This window comes from Myodes glareolus, chromosome 15, assembly GCF_982192425.1.
Source record: "Myodes glareolus chromosome 15, mMyoGla1.1, whole genome shotgun sequence".
In the NCBI taxonomy this organism is placed as follows: Eukaryota; Metazoa; Chordata; class Mammalia; order Rodentia; family Cricetidae; genus Myodes; species Myodes glareolus.
In genome coordinates this window covers 39,440,067-39,461,632 of record NC_142040.1, presented here as the reverse complement: position 1 = coordinate 39,461,632, position 21,566 = coordinate 39,440,067, and the positions used below count along the sequence as shown (strand labels likewise).

The following is a 21,566-nucleotide window of genomic DNA, read 5'->3' as shown; positions in this document are numbered from 1 at the left end:
TTCTCTCTGATCCTCAGGTTCCACATGTCTAAGCTCTGTTCCTCCCTAGTACACTCACAACTTGCAAACTGAGCCTCCTATTCAGTTCTGCTCCATCTCTGCTCCATCTGATCAACCTGAGGACCATGCAGGGTACGCCCGTGCCCACCTGTCACCGCTCTAGAGGCGTTGGCACCTCTTAATCCTTTCTAAATAGTTCATCAACTAAACATGTAAATATCTGGTCTTACAGGGGCCATTTTCATTCAAACCACCACATCTACCTATCCTCTATCTATTATCTATGTGTTTATTGTCTCTCTATCAATCTCTTATTTATCTGTATGTAGTGTTATCTATCTTAATGACTTTTTAAAAAACAATATACAAATGATAAAAAATTCAGCATGAAACACATAAATGTTTTCAATTGCACCCTCAAAAGACAGTAATTTAAGCATCTTTATGAAGAGCTTTCCAAGCATCTCTGACAAATCACATAAATATGTGTTTGATATACAGATGTATATCAATCTGTACATGCTATGTATCCTATTAGAAGGTGGGGTATCTTTCCACATAAGTAACCATGAGTATAATAATATCTATAATTTTAAATGATATTTATATTTATAATAATTTATTTAGCAAACCCTCTGATGGTTTCCCTGTGTCACCCTAGCTGTCCTGGAACTCACTCTGTAGACCAGGCTAGCCTCGAACTCACAGAGATTCATCTGCCTCTACCTCCTGAGTGTTAGGATTGAAGTCATGCACCACCACTGCCTGGCTTGAACGGATAAATTCTTAAGGCTCTAGCTTTAATATTCTGATTCTAGTCTGGAATTTGAACAATCTGTTCTTTATTGCTTAAAGTAGGAATTCATTATCACATAGTCTATGGAGTTGATTGTAATCTGGACTTCCAACAATCTGTTTGTTGTTTCTGATGGTAAGAATACACAGTCATATAGAGAGTCTGCTTGTCTCCAGGTCTGTGTGACTCGCGGCATCTCAGGCAGGCAGGATGCAGGTACCCTAGGCAGAAAGATACACCAAACCCTGGTCCAGACACTCCTGAGAAACCCAGTACAAAAATAACAAATACTACTTGGAATTTGTAAGTGTGATTTTGTTTTCAGCAGTCTGGACTGAACTCATGGTAAATTCCCTTTTCTTTCGAAGCTCCTTTGGGAAAATGAGTTACACCAAGCAGGTCACAAAGGCTTGGTGTTCTTTTCCCACTTCGTATATAATACCCCCAGATATCTGCACTGTTGAAGTAGAAGCTCAAAACGGAGACGGGAGCACGAAATCTGACATCACAAGCTGGAACCTAGACCACATAGGTGAGTGGCTGATGACATCAGTGTCGTTACACTGAATAATTACTCTCCCACTTCCTTCTCAAAATAGACTCGGAGTTTGAGGGAGTAATGGGGATGTGCTGTGGGCCTAGAAAAGATGCCTATTGAAGAAGGAAGGGGAGGAGAGGGAAGGAGAAGACGGAGGGAGTTAATTAAATGAGGAAAAAGAGTGACAAGCAGGAGGGTTCTGGCTGACCATTGATCTCTTTTGCAATATAAGACATGAATGGCTCTCGAGAAATAAATAGGGCCTCCCCAGCATGTCATCGCTGCTCATGAAGGAAAAGAGGAACTCTTTTAAAAACTACTTTTAAAAAATTGCCTCCAATTGTTGTCTTTTGAACTTTTTAAAAAATTTTTTACCATAAATTTAAAGTGACTGTTTTATTTAAATATAATTAATATACTATAGATTCAAAGTGTTAAAGTGTACAATTCAGTAGATTTATTATGTGCATAAAATTCTTTAAATATTACCACTAATTCAATAATAGGATAGTTCAATGTAATCAAAAAACTTCATACTTACCAGTAGCAAGTTCCTAATCATTTATTTGTCTTTTCCTCCAACTTCTAGCAACTTCAAGCATGTTTTTTTAATCCCTATAGATGTACCTACTAGGACCATTTCATATAAATAGAATTGTGCAATATGTGGTCTTTATATCTGGCTTCTACAATGACTTCAAGCCCTGTCATTTGTTAGGACTCTGCTCCACTTTAATGGTTGACTCGCTTTCCATGAAATGGGTGTGTCGTCTTTTGTCGATCCACTTGTCAGCTAGTGTACATTTAGGTTGTTTCTATTTTTTGGTTAGTATGAATAGCGCTTCTGTGAACACTGGTATAAACGCTTGCTTGGAAATATCTTAGATGATCTTAGGTCTATACCTACTGCAATTGCTACGTCACATGCAACCCAGTTTAACTTCTTGAGGATTTGCCAAACTTGGCCAAAGTAACTGTAGCATTTACCATTCTCATTGACTGTGTATGAAGGTTCCGGTTTCTTTACAGTCGTCCTGGTTGGTCAGTGTGACTTGTACCCCACTGTGGTCCTGATTCACACTGTGGCATCTGCAGTGACTGTTTCAATTAAAAATTTTGCCCATTTTTACTTTCTTTGAAAAGTGTTTCATTAGCTATACTAATTACCAGCAATGGCGTTCATCATGGCCTTTCCATACACACATAAAACATATTATGATAATATTCCTGCCATGACTTTTCTCGTCCCACTCCTACCCCACTGATCCCTTCCCAGCTCTGTTGTGTTTTAAGGTTTCTTTCTATTTGGAATGGATGATTAGCAAATATTTTCTCCCTTTGTTTGGATGATCTTTAACTTTTTTAAAAATATATTTATTCATTTATTATGTATACAGTGTTCTTCTGTATGCAGGCCAGAAGAGGGCACCAGACCTCACTACAGATGGTTGTGAGCCACCATGTGGTTGCTGGGAATTGAACTCAGGACCTTTGGAAGAGCAGGCAATGCTCTTAACCTCTGAGCCATCTCTCCAGTCCAACATTTTTTTTTTGATCTTTTAAATTTTTTGATAGTGTCTTTTTAGACAGCACAATAAGTTTAATGAACTCAGTGCACCGGTTTCTCTTTTATGGCTTGTGCTTCAGACATTGCCTCTAAGAAAGAAACCATCACCAACTTTAATTTTTTGCTGTGTTTTCTTCTAAGGTTTTTAAATGACTACAGTTTGCCCATTTGTTCCATTCCAAGTAATTTTGTTTGTTTGGTTTTAGTGTTGGGGGCAGGTTGGCCTCACATTATACAGCTAAGGTGAAATTTGATTTTCATGTCCTCGGCCTCTCAGGTGCTAGGGTTAAAAGCGTGTACTATCATGCCTGGCTCATTGGGCTCACTTTTTAAAAGGTGTCTTTTTATTTCATTTTAATTTTGCATGTGGGTGTGGGTGTATGCACACACATGGGCCCAGGACCTTAGAAAGGCCAAAGGAGTCGAGCCTCCTGGAGCTGGAGCTGAAGGTGATTGTGAGCTGCCTGACGTGGGTGCTGGAAACTGAACTTGGGTCCCCTGTGGTAGCACTACACACTCTGAGCCATGTCTCTAGCCTCCTAGATTAGTTTTTAAACATAGTGCTAACAGTGTTGGTCAGCTTTTTCCTGCTATAACACATATCTAGACTGTTTATTAAAGAGAAAAGACTTGTTTTAGAGGGTTCAGTCTATGCCAGTCAGCCCCATTGCTGCAAAGTCCTTTACTTCCTGGCTGGAGAACAAAACAGAAGAGAGAGAAAGTCATCATGGCTCCATTGTCCTCTTTAAAAGTAAACACCTAGTGCCCCTCTCCCCACTAGGCTCTACCCCTTAAAAGTGCCATGACCTTCCAGTAGCCATGGGTGAGAACCAGACTTCTAATACAGGGACCTAAATATTAACAGTGTGACATTCTTTTTAGAAACTAAACATTTTTTTTAACTTTAGAGGTTTTTTTTAATTGTTTCTGTTGAGCTATATATTTTTCTCCACTCCTCTCCCTTCTTCCCCCTCCCCTTCTACCTTTTTCCATGATCCCCACTCTCCCAATTTACTCAGGAGATCTTGTCTTTTTCTACTTCACATGTAGATTAGATTTATGTATATCTCTCTTAGGGTTCTCATTGTTGTCTAGGTTCTCTGGAATTGTGAATTGTAGGTTGCTTTTTTTTCTTCATGTCTAAAAGCCACTTATGAGTGAGTACAAATTATATTGGTCTTTCTGGGTCTAGGTTACCTCACTCAATATGATTCTTTCTAGATCCATCCATTTGCCTGCAAAATTTAAGATGTCATTTTTTTCTGCTATGTAGTACTCCATTGTGTAAATGTAACACATTTTCCTTATCTTTTATTTGGTCAAGGGGCATTTAGGTTGTTTCCAGGTTCTGGCTATGACAAACAATGCTGCTATGAACATAGTTGAGCACATGTCCTTGTGGTATGATTGAGCATCCTTTGGGTATATGCCCAAAAGTGATATTATTAGGTCATGAGGAAGGTTGTTTCCTAATTTTCTGAGAAATCAAAAATCACCATACTGATTTTCAAAAAGGTTGTACCAGTTTGCATTCCCACCAGCAATGCAGGCGTATTCACTTTACCCCACATCCTCTCCAGCATAAGCTGTCATCAGTGTTTTTGATCTTGGCCATTCTTACAGATGTAAGATGGAATCTCAGAGTTGTTTTGATTTGCATTTCTCTGATGGCTAAGGACGTCAAGCATTTTCTTATGTGTCTTTCAGCCATTTTAGATTCATCCATTGAGAGTTCTCTGTTTAGGTCTGTACCCCATTTTTTTATTGGATTATTCTTTTGATGACCAATTTCTTAAGTTCTATGTGTATTTTGGAGATCCGCCCTCTGTCTGATGCAGGGTTGGTGAAGATCTTTTCCCATTCTGTAGGCAGCCATTTTATCTTGTTGACCGTGTCCTTTACTTTACAGAAGCTTTTCAGTTTCAGGAGGTCCTGTTTATTAATAGTTTCTCTCAGTGTCTGTGCTACTGTGGTTATATTTAGGAAGTGGTCTCCTGTGTCAATGCGTTCAAGTATACTTCCCACCTCTTCAATAAGTTCAGTGTGGTTGGCTTTATGTTGAGGTCATTGATCCATTTGGACTTGAGTTTTGTGTATGACAATAGATATAGATCTATTTTCATTCTTCTACAAGTGGATATCCAGTTATGTTAGTACCATTTGTTCAATATCCTTTCTTTTTTTCCATTTTATATGCTTTGCTTCTTTGTCAAAAATCAAATGTCCATAGGTGTGTGGAATGATATCCGGATCTTCGATTCAGTTCCGTTGGTCCTCCTGTCTGTTTTTATGCCAATACCAGGCTGTTTTCAGTATCGTAACTCTGTAGTAGAGTTTGAAGTCAGGGAAGTATTTAAAGTTCCTTTTTTGCACAGGATTGTCTTGGCTATCCTGGATTTTTTGCTTTTCCATATGAAGTTGAGTATTTTTCTTTTGAGGTCTGTGAAGAATTTTGCTGGGATTTTGATGGGAATTGCATTGAATCTGTAGATTGCTTTTGGTAAGTTTGCCATTTTTATTATGTTAATTCTACCTATCCAAGAGCATGGGAGATCTTTCCACTTTTTGGTGTCTTCTTCAATTTCTTTCTTCGAAGATTTAAAGTTCTTATCATACGCTTGTTTGGTTAGAGTTACTCCGAGTTATTTTATGCTATTTATGGCTATTGTGAAGGGTGGTGTTTCTCTGATTTCTTCCTCAGCCCATTTATCATCTGTGTACAGGAGGGCTACTGATTTTTTTTGAGTTAATCTTGTATCCTGCTACATTACTGAAGGTGTTTATGAGTTGTAGTAGTTCCTTGGTAGAATTTTGTGGTCACTTACGTAAACTATCATATATCATCAGCAAATAGTGAGAGTTTGACTTCTTTTCTGAGTCATATCCCCTTGACCTCCTTTTGTTGTCTTTATTGCTTTAGCTAGGACCTCAAGTACTATATTGAATAGATATGGAGAGAGTGGACAACTTTGTCTTGTTCCTGATTTCAGTGAGATTGCTTTGAGTTTCTCTCCATTTAGTTTGATGTTGGCTGTTGGCTTGCTGTATGTTGCCATTATTATGTTTAGATATGTTCCTTACATTCCTGCTCTCTCCAACACCTTTATCATAAAGGGATGTTGTATTTTGTTGAAAGCTTTTTCAGCATCTAATGAGACGATTATGTGGGGTTTTTTTATTTTTCAGTTTGTTTATATGGTGGATTACGTTGATAGATTTTCATATGTTGAACCATCCCTGAATCTCTGGGATGAAGCCAACTTGGTCATGGTGGATGATTTTTCTAATATGTTCTTGGATTTAGTTTGCCAGTATTTTATTGAGTATTTTTGCATCAATGTTCATGAGTGAGATTGGTCTGTAATTCTCTTTCTTAGTAATATCTTTCTATGGTTTGGGTATCAGGGTAAATGTAGCCTCATAAAAAGAGTTTGACATTGTTCCTTCTGTTTCTATTGTGTGGAACAATTTGAGAAGTATTGGTATTAGTTTTTCTTTGAAAATCTTGTAGAATTCTGTGCTGAAATCATCTGGTCCTGGGCTTTTTTTGGTTGGGAAACTTTTGATGACTGTTTCTATTTCTTTAGCAGCTATAAGTCTATTTAATTTGCTTATCTGGTCTTTATCTAATTTTGGTGATATTTATCCAGAAAATTGTTCATTTCCTTTAAGTTTTCCAATTTTGTGGAGCACAGATTTTCAAAGTATGACCTGATGGTTCTCTGGGTTCCCTCCGTGTCTGTTGTTATGTCCCCCTACTTCAAGACTTTTCAAGAAAATTGTTTTTATTTCTTTAAGCCAGGGCTTTGGTCTGTATCAACCAGCCTTTCACGTTCTGGGACTATAAATGTGAGCCACCATGCTTGACTAAATTACATATTTTCAAGAAAGGAAATTTGGGCCCATGATGTTGGCAGTGTGCAAGGAAAATGAGTAGCATTTTCTGGTGGACATTCTCCGTCATGGGGGCAAGGACACAGGCCTGCTAGATGCTTCTGCCAACTCTTCATAAATAATCCGGTTGTAGGTTATTCCATGAGCCGTATTTTGCCTATGACTGCATCATTGTCATCACTGAATATATTCTTTTGTTTTGCCATCATTTTCCCTGGTGTTGAGTAAAGGACTTGTTTGCGAAGGACTCATGGGAGCAATCCTCTTCTGCCTGGGCTTACTCTTTCCTTCGGTACAGGGCTTTGGGAGAGTGACGTTCTCTTCCCACTGCCCTGCTGGTGGATCTGCGTATAGCAAGCCACAGATTATGGACTGTCATTGGCTCTCTGGGGTGTCTGTGCACTCAACTCTGGGTGGATGTTGTTAGTATCTTCTGTCTGTCTGTAATTATGAGGGTTTTATTTTATTTTATTTTTTTTTAGTGAAAACTGAACCACCTATAATTTTAAGCGTGAATCCAATTTCGCGTCAGATGTTCCAGATACGGTGGAAACCCCATGAGAGGATTCCTGTCTATGCTCTAAGGTGCATCCTTCGGTTCAGGGCTGTGAACAGTACCCACTGGGTAAGTTCTGCCATTACGGTATTTCTGCTAGAGACCCAAGGAATGACTTCGCTAGCAGCTTTGCTCATCTGGAATTGTGGTTTTTTTTTTTTTTTTACTTTTTACACGGAAAGCAGGAAAAAAATAGTGACTATTGTACTATTCTACTTCTCCACCTTCCATTTGTAACTTTAGCTTGGAAGCATAGTCTACCATATGCATTTTGTATTCTGAGCACAGTAACACCCTAAATAATTAGACACTTGCTTTTATAGTATACCCTGGTTTGTGTACGGCAGTGTTGGCCACAAGAAATTTAACCAAAATTCAAGTGTTTTTTAATTACCATTGGATTTCTTCATGGTAGTCTCATCCATCATTCAGCCTATTTAGAATCTTTATTCTGCTACCCCAAAACTTACCATTAACATTTTGCTTTCTGATGTTTAAGACCTTCAGATTTGATAACTTCTATAACTTTATCATTCATAAAAGTGGTGACTGGTTCAGAGCCCTGTGGCCCTCAGTATCGGCGAATCAATCCCACACCAGTTATGTTTTAAGGGGTTATTTATTTTGGGGGGTAAAACTTACATACACCATAAACCGTCAGGAAGGGAGCCTAGTCGCTGGAGCAGGAGCCGGGAGCAGGAGCTGGGACCAAGCGCTGGAACCAAGAGAGCCTGATCCGGGATCTGTGGCTCTTTTTAAAAGAGAAATATATCACGCCCCAGTGGGCTGGTATTTCAGCGGAAGGCGCTCCCCGCCGCACTGTGGGCTCGTGCTTCAGCGACTATTGGTTGAGGCAGCGGAAGTTACTCCCACAACACCTCAGGGACGGTGACTCCTCTTTCTTTGGTTGTCATTTATTTTCCAGGCCTCTGTGATTATATCTAGTCACATGACATTCAGCCTATGTTTTTAACATGTCTAGGCAGCTGTCATGGGCCTTTTCCCTTGTGGAAGCTCATAGGTACTGTGTCTATTATATCCTAGCACCCAGAATTCTTTTAGAGAAGAAAATTGGTAAATGTTATCTGCCCTGTGTTCAAAGAGATGATGTTGGCTACTTCTTCCATCTGCCTCTCTAAGCCAGGCCCTCGACCCTTCCGTAGAGCCTGTATAGATCGGCCTGGCAGTGTGTTGTTTAGGGGACGGTATGAGCTAGGCAGTTCACATCATAGCAAATTTATGTGTCTTAGTGAAAGCACATGTAATTTCTTTTATGGAGCCCGAGGTCAGTACAGCTTCTGGGATAGGATTCATTGAGAAAAACAAACTGGGAATTCCATCCATCTGGAAAATTAGTCAGCTGTATATAACAAATATAATCTACTCCTAACCCTTGCCCTCCATCACTTTTCCTCCGCCCTTTGGGCAGACCACCTACTTCTGTGGTTACCTTTGTCTTCTCCTTTCCTAACCCCGAGGTAAGATGGCTTCCTTCCTGTTCTTCTGGAGGATGGGAAGCAAAGTTGAATGTACAGTCAATGCCTTCTCTCTCTTCTCAACTTTGGAACACAAGTCAGTCTCTAGTTCTTGACCAGCTAAGCCCAGCCTGATCATCATCATATCAATGGGCCCTCCTAATAATTGCATTCCTGCTCCAACTGGATCTCATACATTAACAATGGGAACCAAGTTTTGCTTCCCCAAACATTAGCCTGTGACCACTGACTCTCCCTGGATTGTTTGGAAGAGACTCTCAGGGGACCTGGTATTTGACAGCAAAACTATCATGGCCTCTGGGTTCTAATTCCTTGCTCCATCCCCATCTTACTGGCACTGGGGTTAGAGTCCCTTTGGACCTGGGATACTCACTTGATCCCTTTGCCCAATTTCCTGGAGCCACAGCCCAGGACCCATAATTCCATAGTTGCTTTCACAGCTGTCACATACATGTAAGAAATGGCGGGCTGCCTTCTCCTGCAGAGTATCATGGGACTATGCTGTGCACACACCAACACACAGTAAATGCAATGCGTTAATCAATCCAATCTAGGTTTTATAAACAATAGCTAACCAGTTTTATTGTTGAAACTGTGACTTGGTTAGAAACCAAAAGCTAAGGTTTTTATCTCTCCTAGGGGACTAGATCCAGGAATTTTCAGCGCTTCAATGAAGCAGCGTTCTCATTTGACCAATGAGAGATCGACATTGAGGGGAGGGGAGGGACTTAACCGCTCGTCTTCCCGAGAGTGGAGCTTATACAACCAGGCCGCCATGATTGTTAGTTAGCAGCTTGAATGGCCAGCCAGAGAGCAATGGTCAGAAATAGAAGACTGACTAAAGAGAAAGCGTCTGAAAGTGAAGGAGTCTGTCCTTTGCTGATTATACACATTAAGCCTGTCCAAGGTCACTTGACTATAATATATAGGTTAATCCTGATGTCACTTAAGTCTTCCTTCCCCTCCCCAAGTTCCGTGAGGCCGAATTCCTGGTGTCAGAGTCACCTCAGAGTTGAAGCTAAAGACTGGGTGGCCCCAGGTCGTGAAGCTCTGTGTTACACCTCCAAGGGCAGTGGACACTAACTCTCTGTCCCATGAACTTCCAAAAAGGAAATCGAGAGTGTGATAGTGATCCGGGTATGCGCCACACTTACATAGGTACACATTATCCCAGCAAGAGAGCACAGAGGCTGGGGCGAGATACAGTAAACAAGTACATGCTCTCTTCATTTCTGCTTAGCGTCCGTTCTGTCTTTCAGAAAGAGGTCAGTTTCGAGGATCATAACAAGGTCTACAACCTCACGGGGCTTCAGATTTTCACGGAATATGTCATAGCTCTGCGATTCAGGACCAGTGAGTCAAGATTTTGGAGCAACTGGAGCGAAGAAAAAACTGGAGTGACTATGGAGGAAGGCAAGCCACTCTCCTCTTCCTCATCTGCTTATCCTGGCTCTGGTCTTACTGGGTTCTGACACATGCCATGCTTGGGTTTCGTCTTGAGAAAAGCAAGTCCTAGAGTATCTGCGGGCCCCCTCTTCATAAGCACTAATAGTATCCGCTGAGCCCCTGGGAGTGAGCCGTGCTCCTCAGATGACTTAGTTACTATAGCAACCTATGTTCCCAGAGAAACAGGATCTTATCTGTCATACTCTTTAGGAGATATTTTTTAAAATATTTATTTGCTTGTTTTATGCATATGCATGCTTACCTTTCTGCCAGAAGAGGGCATCAGATCCCACTATAGATGATTGCGAACCACCATGGAGTTGCTGGGAATTGAACTCAGGACCTCTGGAAGCGGCCAGTGCTCTTAACCACTGAGCCATCTCTCCAACCCCTCTTAGGAGATTCTTACACACTAGAAGTGATATGATTTCCTATGAAGACATCCTACTATAAGTTGAAGCTATACATCTTAAACCTTTAAAATAGTCACTAAGTATATGACTGCAGTGATAATACAAGAAAATAGGTCACATTTTTAATGACAACAAGAGAAAGAGTCAGTTCACATACTGGCCTCTGGAGCAACTTCTGTACTCGTGACCCAGGATTTGTTTTTCTTCCTAAGCCTGCTTAAATTTCCACGAGACCAGCTTGGAACTATCAAAAATTTGCCATATTCAGCCTTTTGGTTGGATTCTGGAACCCACATGATACCTTCTGAATTTGCATTCCTCATGGGAGGGGTTCAGGCTTAGTCTGTAACCTTCTCTTCATGGATGTAGCTTCATGCATGGGGGACTGTGCCCATCCCATCTGAGATTCAGTTCTTACATGCCATGCTCTGGTAATGTGGGAAAGAGACCACAGAAAATTCAAAACCACATGCTTGAGTGTTAGGACCAGGTCTAGCACATATTGATGGCTATATTAAAAAAATAAATTTTTAAATCAAAATTGTATGCATTTGTCATATATTCTATAGACATCATCTCTGAATGCCCAAGCAATACAAATAACTATAGGTATAAAACATCACATAAAATGCATGCTAAGAAACAGTCAGGTGTGCTGAATAGTCAGGGCTGAGCTGCGCTCTTCCTGTGAAAACATCAGAATGAACCTCACGGTCATTGCCCAAACTGTCTTCTTCCCCATCTACACCCTTCACCAGGCAATTCGGAGATGAAATAGCACCCGGAGTGTGGTTGTGGCTTTTGTCCAAATCTCCTTGCTGTCGCCATCATTTTTCTTTCATGGTGCTATCATGGCTCATTCTAACAATTCTAAAAAAAAAAAAAAAAAAAAAAAAGCCTAGCCTGCTTCTCAGTTCGGAGTGTCCTCATGTCATGTCCTCACTTATTCGGCTGTCAGCTTGACAAGTTATTATTCTTCTGCTTATTAGTTCAGCTGGGTGTCACTCGCTGACTAAACCAGATCAACACTGACAAACCGCCCCGAGAGAACTTTGGCTCTGAGCGGAGCATTTTTTTGGCTTTTGTTTTTCTTCATTCTTTTTCAGGCTCTGAGAGGGCCAGATGACTGTGTGACCTAGACCCCAGAAATTCCTAAGTTCTTGTTTTCCAATTCATAAATCATCTAGTCCCTATTTCATAATGGAATTCTAGTTGTCTAATTTGTATCTCCTCATACAACCTTATCATTATTTGAAAAGTTCTAAGCCAAATTGAGGTGCTAACTTTTTCTTCCAACCTATTGATTATTAGGGCTATCTATGTATTGATCTGAGAAGTTCTATGTAAATATCTATTCATATGGTGCATATCCAGGATTTAAATCCTGGCTGTGTTACTTAAAAGCTTGTATAATTTGGCAGTTCCTTCATTTCTCTATGAGGATGGTAATGTCAAATCCCCACAGTGATGGGCTGTAGGGATTACATGTGTTCATCCAGATAAGACACTGAGTGTGGTGAAACTTGCTAGAAGGTAGCCACTGTCACTGTTGGTCATTGGTAGGTCTACTAGTATGTGTTTGCAGATGGAAGGGCTATGGTATTAATGTACACAGGGGTCAAATTTCAGAGGACAAAGTGCGTTTCCACCCAGCTTTAGGGGACCAGGTGAATCCCAATGGAGTATATTTTACTTTTCCTCCTTTACATTGTTATTAAGTTATCAGGCGAAGAGCAGATTTATTTTGAGATATGGTTGATTCCAGCCCTTCAGCCACAGAATGAAGACCTTGTTGGGTGTTACAAGGCTGACTCCCTCCTCTTTGCCTCCTTGCCAAGGCAGGGTGCCCAGTGGTCCAGGGGATATCCGCTGCTACCACCCCCTCTGTCAGTTACAGAATATCTCTTGTTCTTTCCAGTTCCGCACATCCCGGATCTGTGGAGAGTTGTGGGCCCCGCCGGCATGGACGGAGTGAGGAAGGTGGTACTGCTGTGGAAGGTGATCTTCCTTCACCATACTTAACTCCCTGGTTAAAAGCCTTTGGTGGTAACGTACGTCATTAACCCTGGAACTCAGGAGGCAGAGGCAGGTGGATCTCTGTGAGTTCAAGGCCAGCCTGGTCTACAGAGGGAGTTCCAGGATAGTTGGGGCTACAAAGAGAAACCCTATCTCAAAAAACCAGAAAACAGAGCACAGTTACCCTGTAGAGAGCCCAAGTACACATCACAGACATGGGCTACTTTCTTCAACCTGAATCATTATAATTGGGGCAATTACAAAGTGCAACTACAGGCTGCACCGTGGTCTTCCTGAGGAAGCTACCCTGGGGCTGCCATCCCCTAGAATACAGTGCAAGATTTTGCAACCTCATCCTTACACCCAAGAAGGGCATCAACAGGGGTCAGGGCACTGGGCGTCAGGTCATCTGATATTGCCAACATATTTGATACACATGTTCCTTTAAGTACTAAAGTAGTGTGGTGTGCAAAGGCAGAAGAGCGGTCACATGATCCTTTCTAGGATAAAAACCTGGACCTGAGGGAAAAGAGAAGATGGTAGGTGATACAGGGAAGACAGGGAGGGAGGAACTAAGAAGAAAAGAGGAGGGGAAGGGACAGGAAGAACAAAGAGGTAAACAGGAAGACAAGCTGCAGGAAGCAGAAAGGAAAGAAAGGAGAGGTTGAAGGGAGTAAGAGATGGTGAAGAGGGAAAGTCTGTCAGAGCTCCATCTGATGTGTCTCTAGGGCTACTAGGAAGTAATCCATTTGCTGAAGCTTGGCAGCATAAAGCTTTTTAAATGGAGACATCACCCTAGCCGGCTGAGCGCCATTCAAAACCAATTGCTTCAGGCTTCACACTGCTTTTGTCTGTGTCCTCAGGGCACCCGTAGGTGGCAGAGGCAGGGGCATAGGAGAGCACAGTCAAAGTTGAGAAGTCGTTGATACGAACCTCAGATGCGGTGAGGTGTGGGAAGAGATGCCTCTGTTCACACTCTGTCTTCAGGCAGGAAAGTGAGGGATGAACCTTGTGAGGTCTTATCTATACTGTGGCAGGCAAGAGGCCAGCCTGAGAAGTAAGTGACCAGGCTTTCCCGCCTGCCTCCTCCTCCTTGCTATGCCTCAGTAGGAGAGGGTTTTCTAAGAATTCAACTTACTTAGCAAAGCATTCACTAAAAGACTCGAAAGTCTGATAGTGGTAAAGGTGGTGAGAGTCTAGGATTGTCCTGGAAATCGCTGACCTGGACACACTGAAGTAGTGAGAATGATGGGCTCAGTGGTGGGGTGTTTGGCTAGCGTGGGTAAGGCTGAAAATGAACAGAAAATAAAACCCAGCAAATTTTATAAACTATGAGCACCATACCGGCAAAGGCTAAAGGGGAAAGAAAGATAAGGCATTGTCTTGGGAGACAGGGGAACCCACATCATTAGAGATTCTAGCTGGTCTTTCATTGCTGTGGTCAATGAAAGGGAATTCCTGGACTATGATAATGCTGGGTCAACGTGAATTAAAACTCTGTCTGACCACAGGTCCTCTCATTCTGCTCCATGATGCTTGCAATCATTAACGAATACCGGAAAACTTGGAATCCCTATAATTCCCGGGAAATATTCCATATGTTTACTTGCAGGCAAAACATCTGGTCAGCGGCTCTAAGTTTAAGGCTACAAATAGGAATCTGAGTCACAGTTTGTGGGCTTGCACTTCGGGTTTTCCTGCTGAGAGGACTGGCAGGGAAGCCCTGAGTCTTTTGGCTGGATTACCTTGCTGGATGTCTGGTCCAGGACAGCTGCCTTCCCTCTTTAGAGCGGGGAGCTACGGGAGTAAAAGATAAAGGCACAGCTACCCACCCACCTTTGACGACTTCTGAACTTGATTTTGGCCCAGAAGGGAAGGCCTTGACTTTTTAGCTTTTATACCTCTGCCTGCACATGATAGAATTAAGGACGTGGAAGGAAGTAGACGTGGCTTGCTAGTATCAGTCTGGACCCATGAAACTGGACTCATGTTGAGAGTTGATATGCACGCACCATTTGGTAAATCATCTCTTCTGGAACTTGAAGGGTTAACATCACCACAGGGCAAATGTTACAACTTAGCATCTGATGGCTAACATGATATCGCTCCGTTTATCACTGTCCCCATGTCTTTCTCGTTCTGGTTTCCACAATCTCCTTTCTTTCCTTTGGATACAGAAGGCAAAAGGAGCCCCCGTCCTGGAGAGAACACTTGGCTACAACATACAGTACTTTGCAGAAAACAGCACCAACCTCACAGAGATAAACAATGTTACTAACCAGCGGTATGAACTGCTTCTGACGGGTCAGACATACCGTGTGTCTGTGACTTCTTTTAATTTTCTTGGGAAATCTCAAGAGGCCGTCCTGAGGATCCCAGCTGCTCATGAGGAGAGTAAGTACCCCTTAAATTCCATCTGGTTGAAGAAAGAGCAGTCCGCGCCCTCGGGGTAGTTGTTCCTCCTGAATCAAATTGAAGAGTTGGGGAAACAAGGGCTCTTTAGGTTGTTGTGGGGGAACAGAACCCGCTGATAACCAATAAGACCTTCCACCCCAAAATACAGTTCCTTCGGAGCAAAATCTGGGCTATATATTTAGAGACTGAATCACACAGCACGGTCAGCGCCTGGAAGCTGTGCACGCTACTTTTGTTGGTTCTGGTCCAAGTGGTTGGGTGATGGGTTGAGCCACAGAAAAGAACACAGTCGTATTTGAGGCCTATGTCCTCAATGACTGTGTGCTCTCCTGAACCCTCCTCTTCCCAGATGGCTCTGTCCCAGCTATGGTTTAGTGTTCACTCTCCTGTTTTTCTCTTTCCCCTTCCATCTGATGGCCCAGCTAGGAAAACTGCGTATATGCGGATATACACTTGCCAGTTAGTTGTTTGTTAAATTCCTTTGAGACAAGACCTCACTCTGTGGCCGGCCTCTAACTTACAGACCATTCTGCTTCAGCCTCCTGAGGGACGGTATTGCTGACACTAGCCTCCTGAGGGGCGGTATTGCTGACACTAGCCTCCTGAGGGGCGGTATTGCTGACACTAGCCTCCTGAGGGACGGTATTGCTGACACTAGCCACCACGTCTGGCAGTTACGCTGTTGCTGAAGTAGTTCTGAGTATTTTACCAAACTCAGGCAAAGCAGCAAAGCCTTATTTTCTATGTTTTAGAATGAAAAGCCTTAGTGGATTGTGCGTGAGGGAGTGAGCGCTGTATTGCATGTTTGCATGGGTGCATGTGTGTGTGCATGTGTACGAGTGAGCACACACCACTGTGGAGGCCAGAGGTTGATACCTTTCTCCATAACTCTCCCCACTACTGTTTGGAACAGGATCCCTCACTGAACACAGAACTCATCTATTGACTAATGACCCGACAGGAAACGCCCTCCAGGCTTTCTCCCGTGCTGTGACTGCAGACATGCTCTGCCATGCCTGGCTTTTAAGTGGGTACTCGGGACCCAAACCCAGCCCCTCGTGCTTGTACAGAGAACACCTACTGAGCTTTCTCCTCAGCCTCCTCACTTTGGGATTTGTATTTCAAACTTGCCCTCCTCCTCAGGTTTCTACTTCCTCAGTCAAACTTAGTACAATCTCTCTCTCTCTCTCTCTCTCTCTCTCTCTCTCTCTCTCTCTCTCTCTCTCTCCCTCCCTCCCTCTCTCCCTCCCTTCCTCCTAACATTTTCTTTTTCAAGAGAATGCATACCCCATGAGGGCAGTAAATCTTTTAAAATAATATTTTTATTAATTCTTGAGAATGTCATATGATGTATTTTGGTCACATTCATCTTCTCCTACCTCCTGCTAGATCCACCCTCTCCCCCCAGCCTCCTCATCTCTCCCTCCCCATTAGAGTTTCCTTCTTCTGTTTCTCCCTCCCCCCATGAGTCCAATTTGTGTTGTCCCGCTACTCTTGAGAGTAGACCCAGAAGACAGGGTTTTGTCTGTTCATTTGCCAGGTTTTGTTTGTTTGTTTCTTTTTTAAAAACTATAATTTCTGACACGCCAAACAACATAGCAGCTGGCATAGACATCTAAGAACTGTTCTAATTGTTTCCTCTGTTTGTTTAGCCAAGCCTGGCTCAGACATTTGTACAACTAGCTCTAGACTTCTCTGCCTGCCGTTCCCTTCTCTTCTTAAACCTTACCCTCTTCTGTCTTCATTTTAGAATTCTGGGAAACTCATAATTTTGTGTTTTGAGTCAATGTTTAATAGTATTGAGACAGAGTTTCTCTGTGTAACAGCGCTGGCTATCCTGGAACTCCCTCCGTAGATCAGGCTCAGAGCGAACTCAGAGATCCCTCAGCCTCTGCCTGCTGAGTGGTGGGATTAAAGATCTGCACCACCATGCCCAGCTGGTTCTTACCATCTTTGTTCCAGTGTTTGGAAGTCTAGTGATATTTTCAACAAATGATATGTGATTGGAATATGTATTCTTTGTTAAATAGAGGCACTGGTGGTTCCCACCGTGGCTCTGTAATGGGAAGCAGTAGAGAACAAGGGATGGGCGGATGGTCCTTGGAGTCCAGCAGCTCTGGCTTCAAATCTCTGCTCTTCCACAAAGCACCATTACCATCGGAAAAGCTAGCTAACCTCTTTAGAATGGGCATAAACTAGAACGCTTTCATAATACAGCCACATCACAAACTGTTGTGAGGAGGGAGTGAGATTCTCTCTGGTAATGTTGCCCCGCGTGGATCTCTACCATCTTCGTTTTGAGGCAGGGTCTCGTGTAACTAAGTTTTCCTCAGACTCACAAAGCAGTGGATGATCTTGAGTTTCTGACTCCCGCGTTCCTTCTTCCAAGTGTATTACCAAACCAGGTACATGCTGTGCCGAGGATTGAACCAGGGTCTCAAGCACTCTACCAGTTGAGTTCATCTCTGGTCTCATTGTTATTCTCTCTTGTCTCCCTATCTCTGTCTCATTCCCTCCCTCTCCAGTGCTGGGGGTTAAACCCAGCACTGTGGGTGCAATACAACGAAGCTGTCTACCACTGAGCTACTGGGTGATATCCGTACCCACTACCATCATTCTTAAGAAAGTTCTGGTTAATTAAATTTCTGTTAGATATGGGTTGCCACCTTAAAAATACTATAAAATTCACTTTAACTAGAGTTATGCTAAATTCACCAAGGTTTTTTTTTTTTAATTTTTGTACTGAAACTATTGCCTATAATGGTCCTAGACAAAGTACTGGTAATCTGGCCTGGCACATTTTTATTTTCCACAAATGAAGTTTTTGAAATATTGCCATATGCATCTTTCCATGTACTCTGTGGCTTCTTTGTCCAACAGTTGTGTCCTAGGTGGCTGTGTTATGTAGCTGTGAACACTAAGCCGCTTACTGCCTGGCTCTTACAGAGGAAGTTTGCAGAATGTTGTCCTAGACAACCAGGAAAGCATAAGTCATCCTTTTCCCGTATCAGTGACCACGGACAGCGGCAGATATTTGGTGCAGTACCCATGTGTGGCAAAGGCTTTATCCGTGCATGGTAATGGAGACACTGGAAACGATGACGTCCCTTATACCTCTGGCTGCTCTTTCAGGGTTTATCATAATTTATCACAGAAAACTAAGACTCTCCAAGATTTTGTTTAATAAAATCAGCTGGGAAAGAGTTAGGTAATAATATTTTCGATGCTTAACTATCACTGCATTAATATGATCAGTGCATGCTGTGTATTAGGCTGTGTCAGGTGTTGTGATAAGATGACACAGGCTGTCTCAGCCATGAAATGGCCCATGATGCAGATGCCGTAGATCTGTCTTCCACATGATGAAAAGATCCGGGAAAGTTTTGCAGTTTGTGCACGATTTCCCCAGTGCGATTCCAGCCTGTCTCCATGAACTAAACTGCCAAAATTCGTGTTCATAAGGTGACTTTGGGATTCTGGTCACAGATGCTGTACGAGCCAAGATGGTTATGTGCCTCTGTGGGCCCCATGTTCTCATCTTTAGAATAAAGGCTTGGCAAAGATAACCCTTCAGGGTCCCTCTACTTGAACTTCCTGACTTTTATGTGTCTTTGGTCACGGGCAGCGGTGATCTGGTACAGGAAGTGGAAAAGAAAAGCCACTTGTGGTGAGTTAGCCTGCAGGACAGTGGGGACGGCATCATGGAGAGCTGGTGATGAGTCTCAGCCGGCAAAGGGGAAGTGGTCCTGAGAATGGTATTTACTAGATCCGGGGTGATCTGTCATAAGATAAAATGATGCTTGCAGTCCAACCTCTCCCCTGCTTTCAGGGCTAATCTTGTTTTCCTCTTATTCTTGAGAATGTTTTATAACGGGAGCAGGTTCCTCTTGATGAGGAATGGAAGGAGCCAGTGATTAGTCTTTATTCTGTAGGATGATTTAGAAGCTTGTCTCTTAGTGCTCCTTAATGAGGCCAGGCCACCCCTCTTGCATGACTGACTCATAGTTTCTGGACTCGTTTCCAACCTCCTCGTGATCTTCTCCTAGCCTCATACCTGGCACGTTAGACCTAGCTCTCCTGCTCTTTCCAAGCTCCAGGATGGGTGGGCAGGAAGAGTATGAGGTTTGAAAGCCGAGCTCACTCATCTGCAGGGCAGGATTCCTTGACAAGCCTTTTGTTACCAAAGTGCCTCCAGGAGACCGGAGGAGGAAGTGGAAGACATAGGAAGGCAGGGAGGAGGCTAATTAAGTCAAGGCACTACCTTATTGTCCCACTGCCAACTGGGCTGCTTAAAACAACGGGAACACATTGGTTAGGGAGGCTAGAGGTATAAAAAGCAAGTTGTGGACTGGACCATGTTCCCCGGCAGAGTCCCTAGACGAGGACCCTCCTTAATCCTTCCATGCTTCTTGTGGCCCTAGGCTCCGGCTTGGGGCAGCTCCAATAACGCCTATCTCCCTTGCTCCTTCTCTTTCTTTTCCTTCCTTCCTTCCTTCCTTCCTTCCTTCCTTCCTTCCTTCCTTCCTTCCTTCCTTCCTTCCTTCCCTTCCTTCCCTTCCTTCCTTCCTTCCTTCCTTCCTTCTTTCCTTCCTCTCTTCCTTCCTTTCCTTTCCTTTTCTCTTGAATGTGTTTCTGCGCATGTTAATTTGTATACATGTGTGGAGACCAGAGGCAGACATCAGTTGTCTTTTTTAATTGCTCTCCACTTTATTTTTTATTTTCTAATTTTTTTTAAAAAAAATATATGCATTGGTGTTTGACTTGCATGTCTTTGTGAGGGAATCAGATCCATTGGAACTTGAGTATAGTTGTGAGCTTCCGGGAACTGAACCCAGGTCCTCTGGAAGAATAGCTACTGTTCTTAATCACTGAGCCATCTCTCCAGCCCCAATCTCTCCACTTTATTTTTTAAGATCCTCTGTGTGTGTGTGTGTGTGTGTGTGTGTGTGTGTGTGTGTGTTTGAAACTTGTTATGTAGGCAAGCTGGCCTCAAAGAAGATGCTCATGCCTCTGGCTCCGAAGTGCTGGGGTTAAAGTCATGCACCACCACCTCCTCCTAGATGTATTATTTTTAATCATGTGTATATGTGTGTGTCTGTATGTGGGTGTGTACATGTGAGTGTAGTTGCCCCGGAAGACCATAGGCATTGGATCCCCCGATCTGATAGTACTTGTGAACATCCAATGTGGGTGCTGGGAACCCAGTTCTAGCCTTCTGCAAGAACAAGTTCTCTTTACTGCTGGGTCATCCCAGCAATGAAGAGACACGGTTCAATCATTGATCCTGGAGGTCATCAGCTTAGGTAGACCAGCTAACCAAGTGATTTCAGGGGTTCTCCAGTCTCTGTCTCCCCAGTCTACTGAACTCAGTGTTTTATGTGGGTGTTGGAGATCAAATTCAGTTCCTCGTGCTTGTGTCTTAAGCACTTTCCTGACTGAGCCATCTTCCTGACCTTGCCCTTCACAATTATCTCTTTCTCATAAGGACATCAGTTATGTTGAACGCAGGGCCCCCCATCCACACCACATCTACGGGATCTCATCTTCACATAAGGTCATTTTCTGTAGCTCTGGGGATATCGTTTTGGACGATACTCATCAACTCATAAGAGATGTGTGCAGGGGGAGGAAGGGGTAGGCAAGTGGAGGCAGGGAAAGTAGGGTGAAGCAGGGGGAGGCAGGGGAGAAGAGTCAGGAGTCCTGTGGAAGAGGGGGCAATGATGTCCGGGCTCTGTGCTTCTCTCCCAGGATCTGCCCCTGCCTCATCTTCACATCTTCAAGCCTTACTTTTCTCAGAGCCACCTTTTCAAGTGGACAAATTACCTGGCTTACGTCCAGGAGTAGCAATTGGAATCCCAAATCCATAGCCAGTTTGGGAACCCATGAGCTTTTAGAGATGAGAATAGGTTTCCACTCCTGCTGGGAGAGGTTTTGACTGGCAGAGAAGGCAATGGGACATAAGTCCTTTCGGGTTCTAGCTCACTAGAGAGGTCTGTTTCTGGAAAGCGGTTAGTTTGTGGGTGGGTAAGAGCAGATTAAGAAGTCATTTCATCATCAGAGAAATTTGGTAAAGAAAGGGGAAAAGGCTGAGAATAAATTGGTAAGAGATGATACAGTGGCGATCTTACCGTCTGGCAATGAGGGTTGCCAGTGGGGCTGGTACATTTGGGCCGAGTGCGGCAGCTGTGGATATGTTTTTTCCTCTCTCTTCAGCCATCCAGTGCATCAGAGACATGCAGGCCCGCCTTGCTGAGCCTCTGCTGGTGGTGGAGTGGGAGAGCTCAATTCCTGAGGTGGACTCTTGGGTGGTGGAGTGGCTCCCAGAAACGGCAGAGTCGGAGTTCTCTGCCCTTTCCTGGGAGTCCGTGTCTCACGTCACAAACTGGACCATTGAGCAAGGTAGGTGGCACAGACCCTGCAGCCTCCCTT

At 43.2% G+C, this 21,566-nt stretch overlaps 1 protein-coding gene across 1 annotated transcript in view; it reads left to right on the top strand.

The window, feature by feature from the left end:
- Il31ra (interleukin 31 receptor A) overlaps nucleotides 1-21,566 on the top strand; it is a 50,096-nt gene that overhangs the window by 13,597 nt on the left and 14,933 nt on the right. The window contains exons 5-10 of the mRNA XM_087896886.1: nucleotides 1,165-1,328; nucleotides 7,278-7,420; nucleotides 10,107-10,260; nucleotides 12,625-12,704; nucleotides 14,900-15,116; nucleotides 21,351-21,536. Coding sequence (XP_087753012.1) covers nucleotides 1,165-1,328; nucleotides 7,278-7,420; nucleotides 10,107-10,260; nucleotides 12,625-12,704; nucleotides 14,900-15,116; nucleotides 21,351-21,536 — 944 coding nt within the window. The remainder of the gene's footprint in view (nucleotides 1-1,164; nucleotides 1,329-7,277; nucleotides 7,421-10,106; nucleotides 10,261-12,624; nucleotides 12,705-14,899; nucleotides 15,117-21,350; nucleotides 21,537-21,566) is intronic.